The sequence below is a fragment of the Rhincodon typus genome, chromosome 28 (genome assembly GCF_021869965.1).
Source record: "Rhincodon typus isolate 14 chromosome 28, sRhiTyp1.1, whole genome shotgun sequence".
NCBI lineage: Eukaryota > Metazoa > Chordata > Chondrichthyes > Orectolobiformes > Rhincodontidae > Rhincodon > Rhincodon typus.
In genome coordinates, this window is record NC_063359.1 from 17338187 (window position 1) to 17353913 (window position 15727).

General features: G+C 41.2%; 2 protein-coding genes across 2 annotated transcripts in view; both read right to left on the reverse strand.

The window, feature by feature from the left end:
* akna (AT-hook transcription factor) overlaps positions 1-15727 on the reverse strand; it is a 150546-nt gene that overhangs the window by 94049 nt on the left and 40770 nt on the right. The gene's annotated exons all lie outside the window — the stretch shown is intronic.
* The window catches only part of whrna (whirlin a), a 277019-nt gene continuing 264938 nt past the window's right edge, over positions 3647-15727 (reverse strand). The window contains exon 15 of the mRNA XM_048613360.1: positions 3647-3796. Coding sequence (XP_048469317.1) covers positions 3647-3796 — 150 coding nt within the window. The remainder of the gene's footprint in view (positions 3797-15727) is intronic.

Sequence of the window (15727 nt, forward strand, 5' to 3'; positions counted from 1 at the left end):
ACGCTAGGTGAGTGGGCAAAGAAGTGGCAGATGGAATACAATGTAGAAAACTGTGAGGTTATGCAGTTCGGTAGGAAGAGTAGAGACACAGACTATTTTCTAAATGAGGAAAGACTTCGGATATCTGAGGCAGAAAGGGACTGGAGTCCTAGCTCAGTATTCTCTTCAGGTTAACATGCAGGTTCAGTTAACAGTTAGGAAGGCAAATGCAATGTTGGCATTTATTTTGAGAGGGCTAGACTACAAGAGCAGAGATGCACAGCTGAGGCTGTATAAGGCTCCGGTTAGACTGCATTTGGAATACTGTGAGCACTTTTGGCCTTGTATCTAAAGGAAAGACGTGCTGGTGATTGTGTGGTTCCACAGAAGGTTTACAAGAAATTCTTCAGCTAGAGGGTGGTGAATCTGTGGAACTCATTGCCACTGAGGGCTACGGAGGCTGTCCTTGAGGATATTAATGACGGAGATAGATAGGTTCTTGATTAGTAAGGGGATCAAGGGGTACAGAGAGAAGGCAGGAGAATGGAACGGAGAAACATATCAGCCATAATTAAATGGCAGAGCAGATGTGATGAGCTGAATGGCCTAATTCTGCTCCTATATCTTATGGTCTTATTAACACAGATTATAAATAATTGAAATTTCAGCCCTGATTTCTGTGGAATTCCATTAGTAGCAGTTTGCCAAGATGAGAATGACCCATTTATTATGTTTTCTGTGAAATTACCAATCCTTTATCCATGTTAATACATTACCCCATGAGCTGTTATAGGGCATATGGCACCTCATCAATTGCCTTTTGGAAATCCTATTCCAACATAATTACTGATTCCTCTTTATCCACCTTGCTTGGTGCAGTCTGAAACTTTGCATCTTGTTGGTGAGACAAAAAGGCAGCTGTAAGGAACTAATTGGATTACAGCAAAACATTCAATGCATCATATGAGCTATCTATGAATTTGGTTTCATCAAGTGAGTTAAGTATTTCAATATTCAGCAAGGCTAATATAAATATTTTGATAAAAACAGCCAGGGTCAATGACCTACTATTGGGAAAGAAATGCATCTGAATCATCTTCAGTGCTCAGTAAACTACAATAGAAGGGCATTTTATGCGAGAGAAGTATAATTCAGAAGGAATGGAATGGAGAATATACAAGTTATACAGATTCCATAGTGTAACAAGCTATTATCAAATGGCATTATAGAATTGTGAGCAGGTTATAAATGCACAATATGAGAAATAACTGATTGTCAGAGTAAGTGGCAGCTGTGTAAAAGGTTGATGGCTAGCCTTTATTCTTCATTCATTTCTACCAAATGTTTTCGAAGTGGTGGAATGTTGACTTATCAGAGCATCATCTCAAATCCTGACCAGTGGGGCAGCCTGGTCATGCATGAAGAACACTGAACTATGTGCAACACATTTGTCTGAGGTTTGCACATTCTTTTCAACAAAGTCATACCTGACCATGTTTGCTGTATCCATCCTCTTTAAATGCAGAGATCTACTTGACTGCTTTATCTAGTGAGGGTAGAGATAAATCGCTTATTGGCCTAATCAGAAGAGCCTCTTACATTATTAAGTAACAGGCCATTGTTCCATGTTAACAATTGGTCATGGATTACATTGATATTATAAAACATTGTTACACAGACAATGGATGTTAGGTCTTATTCCTCCAAAATCCTAATATTCTGCCCACAAGTTCATATGACATCTTCATATTGATTGGTGCTTATGGCACTCCTTAATATTAATCCTTTCAGACCCATATACAATATTTCCCTCTCCTTAAGCTTTTGACCCCCATTATTAATATATACATTTCTATGCATAATTACATTTGCAACTACCCGATCTCCCTCAAGTCTCTGACTTTACAAATTCAGGCAATCTGATGGTTTCACAACTCTCTCAAAATATGTTCTCTTCAAACCAGTAAGACCAGTAGTTAGTTGGTTGGAAATTGTTTTTGATTCTCTTCCTGGCAGTCTGAGGTCTGTGTATCCCTTTTAAAATGGAGGTCATTCAAGCTTTTGAACGTCCTTCACAGAACATGTTGCTGAAACCAAAAATTGCTTCTTTATAGTATCATGAATCATCGAGAGTGGCTCCCATGGGGTTGTACGTACCATATCTTCAGTCCGAGTCAGATTTTTATTCTAAGTCTACCTGTAGACCCTGTGCTACACCATGGAGACCCTTTACTTCTATTTGTTCATTGGTTTGGACATTGTCATTCATCATCAGAGACTATTACTGAAACTAGCATGTTCCCTTGCTCGGTTGTGCCATTCGAGGATTGCCTCTACATTGGTATGATCTCTGTCACGGTTACGGAGGGTATTTCCAAAGAGGATAGTCTGCTTGAATCTACCTACCCTGAGTCACCTCATCCTGATATTAGACTTGGATCTGTCATTACTACTGGTGCACCAAGCTGTGTTGCAGCATTCAGAGTTTCAACAGTTATAGATTTATCAATTGGCTCAAGTGTGTTATAATGCTCATTGGTGATTCTTGTCATCTGAACTCTCTTCATTATTGATAGCAGTGGAAAACATTTATGCCAAGCCAGTACAGTCACAAGATACCATCTTATTGGCTGCACGAAACAAATTTCTTAAGCCAAAATAGCCAATCTCAATGGAGTCCGCATTCAGTCAGATTCTGCATGTATTCCTAGGGCACCTCCTACTGCTTGTGCTTTGAGCAGCTGCTCCTGACCAGATTAACTCCATCATTTGAAGGAAATTGATGTCAAGACATGCACCCATGCTCAAAATATTGTTAACTCTTGACTGAGAATTACGTATGAGTTTTCTACTATTTGGCATACCTTATGTTAGAGAAATGCTTACACAATACCTTGAATCTTAACTGCTAAGCCTCTTGGACCACAGCTGCACTGTTGTCCGCTGTAGACAGTGTTTTCTCAAACATGATTTACTTTCTGATAATGTAGTGACACTCGCCCTAGTCTCTAATTTAAAATTCATGAGATGACCACTGCCATAAATATCAGTTTGCCACATCTGGGTCATTTAATTTTCCTAGGAACACCTTAGGCACTTCTTCTACTGTAGTCTGTTCCACCTCATTTCGCTCTTTGTTGGGCTTGCTGTTTGATTGCCTTTTCTATGACTGTTATATTTTGGCATTTTCTGTTGTGTGTAAAATCAAAACTAACATTTGATGGTGGGGCACTGTCTGTGTCTGTCAGGATTCTTTGTTCCACAGTGCTCACAAGGACCTTTTTAACAGCTGGTGCCTGTCTCATTCACTACTCTGGTTTCTCATGTGTCACTTGTGGTTCGACGCCTTAAGAAATTGAACAGATTTTTCTGATCTTCTGTGCCATGGTTGAGGTTTTGCTTTTTGGATTGATTCACATGGCTTCTAGATATTTGCATCAATCACTACCAGAATGGCTTTATTTACAGTCAAGTCTTCTTTTGACTGTAATAAACCTGACAAAGACTCATCAGCAATTTTGTAAACAATTCTGCCCCATAAGAACTCTTACTTTAAATCATGATAGTTGCAATTTTCCAAATGTGTAGAAATCGTTGATGAAATCAGTTATGAATTCACCTGAATGTTTAGGGAATTCCTTGCTCTCCTCCTGCTGCAGTGTGTCACTTAGTGCGTCTGAAATTTTACCATTGACTGTTGGTTCTTCCTTGCTGAATCTTGCTTCTGTTTCTTCTGTAAAGAACTTATCTGTTTAGTTCTTTCCTGCTGCTGACACTCATAAGCAAGTAACTTAGCATCTCCAAGTTCCGGTTCAGCCTAAAAAATATTCACACCTCAACTGCTACACCAAATTGTTTATGCTACTGAACCAGTGTATAGATCTACAGGGTCTGTTTTGTCTCATGCAGTAGAGGAAAACCACTCACTGGTCTAACTCAAAGGGGTTCTCTTGTGTTGAACAAGAAGGTTACATTGATATGATAGACATTGTTACAGAGACTACAAGAAGGACCTGGACGATATGGCTTACTTCTCACACGTACATATGACATCCTTGTAGTAGGTGGTACTAAATGGCAGTCTTTTGTATTAACCCTTTCAGACCCATATACAAAACCAACCGGCAAATTAACATCTGAAACCTGGTTTCCCCATCGAGACAACCTGCAAGTACCATTCTGAGAAGTGGTAATTAAAAAGCGAAGTTTGTAGTTTTAGGATTATTCAGGTGTTTTTGAGAGCAAGAAATAACAGCAAACAAACTGCAACTCTGCAGGACAGCAAGGGCCCACTGGGAGATTCGCTCCCCTGCTAATAGTATGGAGAGGTCTGTTGCAGGGCACACAGAAGCATAGCCGAAAATATCAGAGGCAGATAGCAGCAGGATACAGGGGTGTTGGATACATGACTCAAAGATATTTAATCAACTCAGTAAGATGAGTGGCACAATTCATTCTCAATGCATTTAACCAGATCCTGCCTTTCTGCTTAATTTTACACATTATTCCCTAAACCAAACACCTCTCAATTCTATCCCCATCCCTCTCTGGCTAGGCATCTCACATCCCGATTTGACGACCTTCCCTGACACTTACTCTCACATATAATGCAACATCTTACCCATCCCTCACATCGACCCTTCACAACTGATATTGATCTGTTCACCCACTCAATATATTCCATTACTCTAGCTCATTGTTCCCTTCTCACCATTGTTGCAGGAGAAGTGTGCACAGTACACAGGGAGAGACAATGAACTAGAACTGGCTCTCTAGCTGTCTCCATCATGGGAATAAAAACCAAAAGAACTGCAGATGCTGTAAGTCAGAAACAAAAACAGAAGTTGCTGGAAAAGCTCAGCAGATCTGGCAGCATCTGCAAAAAGAAATCAGAGCAAACGTTTCAGCTCCAGCGACCCTTCCTCAGAACAAGGGGCACCGGACCTGAAACGTTTCGCCTGAATTCTCTTCACAGATGCTGCCAGACCTGCCGAGCCTTTCCAGCAATTTCTGTTTTTGTTTCCATTATGAGAGCTAAGAAGCAATGGTGCTGGAGATCAGCTGAGTTTTAGTGTGCCTGGCCATCAGAGATGGGAATCTCTTACCAAGAGTAAAACTGAGCAAATGTCACTTTTAGCCAGCTTGTTGACCAACTATAATCATGTGATCAAGCTGTCATACTCTAACAATGTCAATGGTCAATGATAATCATGTGAATTTTCTTTTTTACAACCACTCATTCATTTTTGGTAGACGTAATCAATGGGCATTCTTTTTCAAGTGCTTGTTATCAGATAACCTTGGTCCAACAGTAGTCCCGACTGAAGCTGATAAAGATTGGGTGGGGGGAGGTGGGATAAGGGCTTGAGTTTATAAAACAACAAGGCAAGGGTGCCCATACTTCCAAATCTGCAACCCATTGCTTGGCAACGTCGCCAGTAAAGAATATCAGTGTTAATCTCCTAAACCCCCTCTTCCCTTAATCAGAAATCCTTACCATATGTAGGTGAGCTGTCGCTGAGTGTTTTTTGTTTGGGAGTGGAGTGAGGAGGCAGGGCTGCTGCTCTTGTATCATGGCTATCCTGACTGTGACATCACCGACCCCGATTGTGATGGCGCAGTAAAACTTGACGCTGGTTGTTAATGTAAGAGTGACACTTAAAAGTGAGGGTGGTAGAAGCATGTGGATTGGGACTGTGACAATGGTTGGGCTATGAAGTGGAGTGAAGCATAGCAGAGGAGCATAATAGAGGCCTCACAGGCTTGTGAGCAACATTGCAGAATGATATAATTATAGTTTATACTGCATTGAATGGCTCTGCAGAAACCCACAAAGAGAGCTTCTCATCAAAAACACTTCAACCAGAATAAACAATAAGCAAGAAAGGTGCTCCAGGGTTGTGAAAGGAATAGGGAAGCTCTCAGTGTACTCGTTTATGTGTTCACCTGCCAATGTATAATCCCCTGAACCATATGTGGAGTAATTAGCTGAGGATAGGTCTAAGGCAGATCCCCAAAGACCAGGCAGCCAATTGATACTGGACCAGATGAATACTGGGGAGGTTGTTTAATCTGAGCCACGAAAATGGTGCCAAGTCTCAAATAACTACATGTTCTGACAATAACAATTATTTTGCTTCATTCAAAATAATCCTTGAACCTGAAATCTAAGATTTCCCAACTGGGGCAAAAATCAATTTAAAAACTGAGCCAATCTGATTTTTTTTTGTTTCCTTTAAATTGAGCTTCACAGATGCAAGTGGTGTATTATGCGACTATACAAATAAGCAATAGCTCCTAGTAAATGAATATAAACCTCTTAAAATAATTCTGGCTTCATACACTGGATTGACAGATCTCCATAAATGCATTCTGAGACTGAAAATCCATGCTCCACTGAGGCAGATAAGATGTAACCTTCGTTTAAGAGAACTGGAAACAGAGGAAATTTGACTGTCCCTGGAATAGGAAGGGGAATTCGTGGGTTGAGAAAGGGCCCAAACCGCCACGAGTGGCATGACAGGGAGGAAGAGAAAATATGTGGTTGAGGCAGTGATTCCCAATGTTACGAGGTGTATGACTCTTAGATGAATGCAGCATACTACCTGTGGATCCAGAACGTGGGCCTCAACACTAATTCAAGGCTGCTGGAATTTTGGTCTGTATTCCGAAAGAAGAAAAAATAATGTTTTGTTTGTATTTAAGCACAAATTGTTTACAAAGGATGTGTGGGGTCTGTAGGGTTGTGGGATGTGGATGTTACTGATGGTGCCAATATTTACTTCCCATCCCTAATGAAATTCCAATTCTAACATTTTCCTCACACCCCACGTGCTGGAAACTGTTACACAGAAGCAGAAATTAAAGAAGGATCCCGACAGATGCAAATTGTAAACAGTCTATACGTAAATAGAAAACAGAAAAGTAATTTTTCTTCTTTGGTGACCTATGTAGCCCCTTCGTACAGTAAGTGTCTATAATTATCATTCAACCTCCCCTGTCCCTGTCAGTTTCCAAGCAGGGGATAGAGTAGGTGACAGGCAAGCACATACACTGTGAGGTGGCCTATGCTTTCTTTTAACCAATTATGTAGTTGATTTCCCTGTCTTTACTCACCAACTGTCCTGTATTATACTTATTGTACACAAAAGTCCAGGTCTTTAACATAATCAAGAAAAGCCTGGTGCACATTAGAATGCAATTTTTAAATGACAGAAAAACGTGAAATCAACTAGGATAGCATTGGGGTAGTAAAGTCAAGAGGGGACAAAACAGTTGAGCAATGCATAAACTGAGCAGGGGTAAAAAAAAGGCAATATCACAGGGATGGCAGTAAGCAGTCTATGTTTTGAAGAAGATACAGGATCAGACGCTGAGCTTTGGCTCAAATAATATATTGACATTGCAAACAATCTACAACATTGAGCTATATAAAAAAAAAGGAAGAATTGTGGATGCTGTAAATCAGAAACCAAAGCAGAAATTGCTGGGAAAGATCAGCAGGTCTGGCAGTATCTGTGGAGAGAAAGAAGAGTTAACATTTCGGGTCGAGTGACCCTTCCTCACAGTATTGGGCTGTTGTCTCGCAACAAGGTGTTCAATGACACAGGGAGACAGAGACAGAAATATGTTCTTTTAGAAAGACAGAACCATCCAGAAGGTCAGTAAGTGTGCAGGTTTCTGTCAGAGACCAGGTCTATGGCAACAAAGGTGCTGCTAGCTTAGCAGTCTCCAAAGCAGTGTGGGTGGAAAAGAAGTCTCGAGTGATTAAGCGTCAGCAAAAGAAAGCTCCAGAAACAGAAGGCTGTGGTAGAGGAGTTTGAGGAATACATGTTTAGAATTATATTAACATTTTCTTTAAGGGTCTCAGGAAAAGACATTAGTTGAAGAAGGCGCATTAGGTGTGAATGCAATCATTGCTACAAAGAGACAAGTAAAGCTGTGTCAACAAATAAGCAGTTTTAAAATGGAAACAGGGTGATCCATCAAAGAGGTTCAAATATCTGTAAGGTTGTTGTTGAGGGTAAAAGGGTTGAAAATTTGAGATTTGCAATAAGACAGTTTCAACTAATTCCTGGAAATTATAAAAAGGTGTTTTTTTTTTCCCTTCAGGTGCACAATAAACTTTGGTGCTGTTCTGTTAAAAGTACATTGGCAGCCTCTCATGAAAATGTTCAATGACTGACCATCACAGAAACCAAACTGGAAATGTAAAACTTATGGTATATCAAGCTAGGTTTCAAGCTGGGAGCAAATTACTGCAGATGCTGGAATCTGTACTGAAAATGACAAATGCTGGGGATCACAGCAGGTCAGGCAGCATCCATGGAGAGACAGCGAGCTAACGTTTCGAGTGCAGATGACTCTTCATCACAGCTGATGATCTGGGATTTGATGCTATCAGTATTGCTGTCAGCTGGGATCTTAACAATTTATATCATGTGTTTTATGACCATCTGAACAGTTGAAAGCTCTTTACAGCCAATGAAGAAATGTTGAAGGACAACCACTGTTGTAATGTAGCATATTTAGCAGCCAATTTGCATACTTCAAACTCCTGCAAATTATGTGCTAATGGGGACTTTTACAGGCAGATGTAACATTGGCTCACAAAGGACGGGACCTCGACATGTGAAATATTCTTACCAGTACTGCACTGAAGTATCAGCCTTGATTTTTGTGTCCAAATCCTAGATCGGGACTTGAAGCCAGAACGTGGTGACTCAGACAACTGAGGAGAGATGGGTGACGTAGTCAACCATGACAAATTCTGCGAAGCAGTCAAAAAGGATGAGGACCGACAGTGCACCATTATCAATAAAGGATGTTGAGAATTTGGCTCATATGAAATAACTACAAGCTGTTTGTCCTTAGAAAACAAAATCAAATTTTCAAACAAATCCCATGTCCCGAATAGTTACCACTAAACTGCAGCATCACTTCATGATTATGCTGAAGAAGGTGACAGATTTGTTGACAATAACAGAAGGTGGATGGTTCTATTCCTTAGCGAGCATGATGGAGAAAGATACCAGCTGGGAGACAAACAGCATTCCATGACATTGGACATATCTGTATTGCAAGTTTAAATTTCAGCTCAAGTATTTTCACAACAGCCGATCTTTCAGTTCTGGACTGTTAGGCGTGAAGAAGAAAATTTTATTGATGAAGATAGATTCTCCTGTCGCTTCCATAGATGAGTGTTGAGCAAAAGAAGGAAAAGTCTGTTTAGGCTAATATAGTCTCGTGTAACCTTACACTAAATCCCAACTGCAAAGTCAGAGTTGGAAAGGTGGATAAAGACATTGACTTTGCATCATAATTACTTGCCCTGAAGGAACTTGACTCAGTTCCCCCTCAAATGTCAACACTACTTCATCACATTGGACAAACCCGAATGGAGAAGTCGAAGTTGCTTTTCCCCTATGTATTGTGGTCCAAATTGCAAGCTCCGAGGTTGGTCTCCAGATTTATTCTTCTTCATTCATAGGATGTGGGCATTGTTGCCCACATTATTTATCATTTATTGACCAAAAGAGCAGTTAAGAGTAAACCACATTGCTGTGGGTCTGGAGTCACATGCAGGCCAGACCAGGTAAAGATGTTAGATTTTCTTCCCTAAAGGGGACCAGTGAACCAGATGGGGTTTTCCAACAATTGACAACAGCTTCATGGTCAGTGTTAGATTCTTAATTCCAGATTTTTTTAAAAAAATAGAATTTAATTCAAATTCCATTATGTGCCACGGTAAGGATGCAAACCTGGGTCCCCAGAACATTATTGGGTCTCTGGAATATCTAGCAATAATTCCATTAGGCCATTGCCTCCTCATTGTCTTTCTATCAGAGTTGGGACACCCTGTGGTGCAGGTTCCCATACTGAGCTGGCTGTACTGCCTTTGAGATTTAGCAATTGCTCATGTGAATCACATGACCAACCCAGCAAAGCTGAACTCTGATCAGCATGCTTTCATGGACAGGTACAAAGCATTTTGCAAGAACTTCAGGTGTTGTGGGAATTTTGTCCTGGAACCTGATGTTGCAAACAGCTCTCAGGCACTGCAGATGGAATACTTCTCGCTGTTTCACATGCTGCTGGCAAGTTGCCCAAATCTCACACCCATAAAGATATGTCCTGCTCAGGAGGCACTTAAGAAAACCTATCACTCTGCACAGCCCAGGCCACATCCACACCATGTAGTAATAGAAAAGGGTATTGAATTAAACCTTCTAGGTTACGAACTCTTTGATTCAAATTGAAGAACACAAGGAAGACTCGACTCAGTCCTCCTCACATGTCAACACCACCCCATCACCTAAACTTATCCATTTGGGTTTGTCCAGAGTTGCTTTCCCAAGGAAGACTTGGAAAAAGTATGTCATTCTCATCTTTCAAAGGGTTAGTTTTAGATATGATCTAGGTGATGTTAACTCTCCAGTAATACAATTTCCATGGCAGCTATCATTACCTGTCTTTCACTCAAGCTCGATAGAATTTCATATCATGTTAGCAAGTCACAATTATCTTTCATTGCCTCCCAGTTGTACAGTAATCACCAAAATTAGAAGTTAAATCCTGTTCTTAACTCATTGGTCCCTGTGTCACTCATGCTTCTCCTTACTCTTGTACGTTAACAGAATTAATTCTAAGGTGTTAATTCTAAATTAACAGAATTAATTCTAAAGTGGTTGGCAGGCCAATGGGTCGCTATGTTGTCATGTTTTGATGTGACACAATAAAGGTACAGACTAAAAGCTTTAGTTTCCCCAGGAATGTCCCCTCAGGGATTATCAAGTGGAAACATAACCCAAATCTCAGCTATGCTGTATAACTCCTGCCAGTTAATGACAGTGCATTTTTCATAGCTCTTGGGGCAGGTCTCTACCTTCTGTCAAGTCACAGATGGCTTTGCACTATAAAAAAGTTTGTGTATGGGAAAAAATAAAACCTACTGGGGATGAAAAAAAGCAATCCAAATGAAATGGCAATGAAATATGACAATTTAATAACTCTGATAGTAACTATAGTTGGGTTGCTTCCAACTCTTCCAGATCTGGTGAGCAGTAACCAGGCACCAGTTTGGCACCTGTAGCTCCTGCGTAGGAACGTTAAGGTGTCCAGAGGCCTCAAACTAGCTTGGGAACCATGTCTGCCTTTTGCCATGACTGTTAATGTCTTATTCCACCATCAGTTAACTTATTCACAGAAATACTTCACATATAGTTTTCCTAAAGTGTCAATTATTATGCCACATTTATTATTATTAAAATATTCCATGAAATGCAGCATTAGCCCTACAGCGGAGATCTCCAAGGGAGTAGAATTGTTTTTGTACTCGGTCTTTTGGGTGCCAGCCCCATACAGCTGAGATGCCTTGGACAGATTTACTGCCACCAATAGTTCTTATTTGTATCAGTCTAAGTTACTGATATCATCTAGGGAAGGATGACCCCATGACATCTTTTGTATAAGTTAGGCCCAATCTTAAAAGAAAAGGTAGAAACACAGGGTCATTGAGATGTACAGCACGGAAACAGATTGTTCGGTCCAACATGTCCATGCCGACCAGATATCCCAAATAAATCTAGTCCCATTTGCCAGCATTTGGCCCATATCCCTCGAAACCCTTCGTATTCATATACCCATCCAGATGCTTTTTAAATGTTGTAATTGTACCAGCCTCTGCCACTTCCTCTAGCAGCTCACTCCATACACACACCACCCTCTGCGTAAAAACGTTGTCCCTGAGATCTCTTTTATATCTTTCCCCAATCACCTTAAATATATGCCCTCTAGTTATAGACTCACCTACCCTGGGAAGAAGAACTTGGCTATTCACCCTGTTCATGCCCCTCATGATCTTATAAACCTCTATAAAGGTCACCCCTCAACCTCTGAGGCTCCAGGGAAAATAGACCCAGTCTATTCAGCCTCTCCTTTTAGCACAAACTCTTCAACCCCAGCAATATCCTTGTACGTCCTTTCTGAACCCTTTCATGTTAAACAACATCTTTCCTTCAGCAGGGACACTAGAATTGGATGCAGTATTCCAATGGTGGCCTAACCAATGTCCTGTACAGTCACAATATGACTTGCCAACTCCTCTACTCAATGCACTAACCAATGAAGACAAGTGTATCAAATATCTTCTTCCCACCCTGTCTACCTGCGGCCCTTTAAGTCTTGATGGGTGTTGCTTATTTCAAGATACCAGTTAACTCTTTCAGGTACTAACTGTCTTATACTGTAAAGGATCCCACACCTGCAACCAATAAAACCAACATAATATACAAATACCATGCAAGGACTGTGAGAAACATTACATAGACCAAACTGGAAGAAAACTGACAATAATAATAGATAAACACCAACTAGCCACGAAGAGACATGACCAGTTCTCACTGGTCTCAGTACACACGGACAATGAAGGACACGAATTTGACTGGGACAACACATCCATAATAGCACGAGCCAAACAGAGACACGCCAGGGAATTCCTGGAGGCCTGGCATTCCAACTGGAACTTCATCAACAAACACATTGAACTGGACCCTCGGTACAAACCACTGAGAAACAGAACGGGAAGTAATACCAACCACCCGAGCAAACTGAGGCATATAAATAACAAGCGGGACAGAACACTGACGCTTCACCGGAGGCGCACTGATTATGTTACCTGGCAGGGTGATAAAACGTCTGCAATGAAACCCACTGGCTCGGCGAGCAAGTCTACGAACTCATCCACAATGCAAGCTACAAATCTTCTCAAAAACTTGGAACTACCGTTCTCAGAATCATTACTTATGCAAACCCTCTCAGCCTTACAAGCATTAAAGCCAGTGATTAGGTTAGTACGAAATAATGATATTGCATTATCACTTGAATCTATCCAGACCTCCATTGGTCAAATTGATGCAGCACTGTACAAAATATTTTACAAATTTCACAAGAATATTGTTGCCCCTCTGTGCCTTAAGTAATCTTGAAATGTTTTGCATTTAGGTGGTTGTATTTATGATAATGAAAGGATCCTTCATTTTATTCACAAGCTGCCACAGCTGAACACAGTCACTGGGAAATAGGCCCACATGTAATGAAAGATTTGTCTCTGTCATTTCATCTTCATATGATGCCAAGATTTCATCAAAAAAGACCTTGGAGGGTAACATTTCTCTTCATTGTGCAAAACATCTTGAGCAAATAAATGGTTCAGTCTGCTGTAATAACAGTTTCTGGTAGCAATTATAACCTGGAAAAAAAAGACCCTAATTCCATTCCAAAGGGTTTTGGGGAGGGGGTTGACAATACTGCCCTTGTTCTTTACTAGCACACTGTTAAAAGTGTATTTACATTACAGAACACAAAAAACAGAGGTATAGCAAACTCACTACTGGTTGTGCTTGTGAATATAAATTCTCAACAGCAAACTAATCCATATGTGGAGCTGTGAACTATTTTCAGATTTAAGACCTTTCTGTTGTGTTAGCTGCCCCCATTTCCACACTTTACCAAATTTAATACAGACCACAAGCACCACAAAGTGAGGACAAATACCAGGGCTATTTGTGTTGATTCCCAACCAAAAGAAAAAAGGATATTTTGTTGCAGCACCACAGCACATTTCACTTCTTTTTTAAGCAAAAGGAAATTTAGATACACTTCAGATTGAAATATGTGGTCAATAACTGAAATGAGCAAAAGTGCATTTTAAGGCAAAATCAAAAGTGAGGCACATTTGGAATGGTGACTTATCAGTGCAACAATGCATAGAAGACCCAGATCTTCATGTGTCACTCAATCCAGAATCACAGCAAGTCATGTAAAAGTACCTGGGAGTTCTGGTCTCACTGATTGTACATTGATCCTATGCTCCCAATTGCCACATGATGCAGCAAATGAGAAGAAACAAAATACACCGGAATACAAAACTGAGGACATGCTGCGTGAGTTGTATAAAGCCTTCATCAGATGCTGTTTGTAATTTAGGCCCATACTTTCAGGTAGCCAAACAGAGTTGTTTTTCCGGTGTAGATGGGAACTGCACATGGAGAAGTGGCGGGATCGCTGCGCAGTAGACTCCAAAGGAATTGCCTGGGAAAGTGAAATCTCTGCTGGACAATCCACCTGTGACTGAAACCCTGTTTCCATTTAAAGAGGACAGTTTGGTGTGTTCCAATGAAATTGAGAAAGCAGTTACTCAGGAACTGATAGATAATTTAATACATTGTCTTACTCCTTTAGTAACTATACAACTGACTCCATACTTAACCCACCAACTACACTTCCCCCATGTGCCTTTACACCCTCCAGACACAACACCCCCACGTTGCCTAGCACCCGATGCTCATGCTCCCACCGCTGGAAACACTTCTCCCTATCCCCGCTTCGCAGTTGGACACCACCATCAGACCCAAAACTTCCCATGCGGCTGCTGGACCTGACCCCTGACCCCATCCTTCCTGGTGCTGTCCATATCCAGCTGCCACTCCCGCCACGGCCAGACGCAACCCCTGACAACTCCACCGCCATGCTGCAGCTGAACCCCCCCACCCCTTACCCAGATACCCACCTTCCCACCTCCACATCTGACCCAATTTCTCCCGACCAGCCTGACTCACCATAAATACTGCAGCACTTACCAGGTCTCCTTGGCAACTTTCACCCTGGCGCACCTTCCACTTGGCACCCTGCCCATCTGCACACTGTCCCCAAGTCAGTTAGCATCACACAGCTGGCTCCCTAAATCCCTAGCCGCCTGATAGCCCACATGCCTGGCACCTTACATACTGCCCAGCTGGCAACCTTCTTAATTGGCACTCTGGCTTCTTACCCACTTGACACCCTATCTACTCTTCCTGAGCTGGCACCTTGCCCTTTCACCATCCTACCATCACACTTGGCTTATCTGCTGTCAAAGGAGCTGTCCAGCCTTTAAATTTCAGAATACAGCAGCTGACTGCTGTGAAAAGGGGGCATAGTTTGCTTTCCTCTGACAACTCTACACTGTGAAAGAACTGTCAGGATGGAAGTACAACTCTGCATTTCTGAGGCAGCTGTGATGGGAATCCCCTCTCAGTAATGCAAAAAAGTTTCTTCCTTCCGTAGAAAAAGGGAGAGCAATGGTCATCTGCACCTGAGCTAAAAGATGTTGGCATAAATTGGGAGCACCAAACTGCAAAATGGTACTAGAGCTTAAGAGGGTTAAATTGCAAAGCCAAGATGTGTAAACTTTGTATTCGTCCAAGTTTAGATGGTTGAAGGGTGATCTAATTCAGGATTTTAAGATTCAATTGGTTACATAAGAGAGAAACTTTTTTTTCTGGAAAAGGAAAGTAGATAAAGGCGGGATTATACGAAGACTACAGCCAGGTCAAGTTAGGAATGAAATTGTGAGTTGCATTTTTTTTTTTCAGAGATACAGGTGGTGAAAATCTCTAACCTTTCACCCCCGTATGGGCGATTGGGTCAAGTGATTGTTTTTCAGATCAAGATCAAAATTTTTTGCACTATTCAAGGACATCAAAGAATATGAAGCAATGCAAGTTTCATTAGTGTTAATGCTTGAACACGTGCCATCAACGTTCCACTATTTGCCAACAACTGAACATTGAGATTTGGTTTTCAAAGCACACTGCAAAACCAAAACACAATAAGGATTCAGAGATAGTAGGAACTGCAGATGCTGGAGAATCTGAGATAACAAGGTGTAGAGCTGGATGAACACAGCAGGCCGAGCAGCATCAGAGGA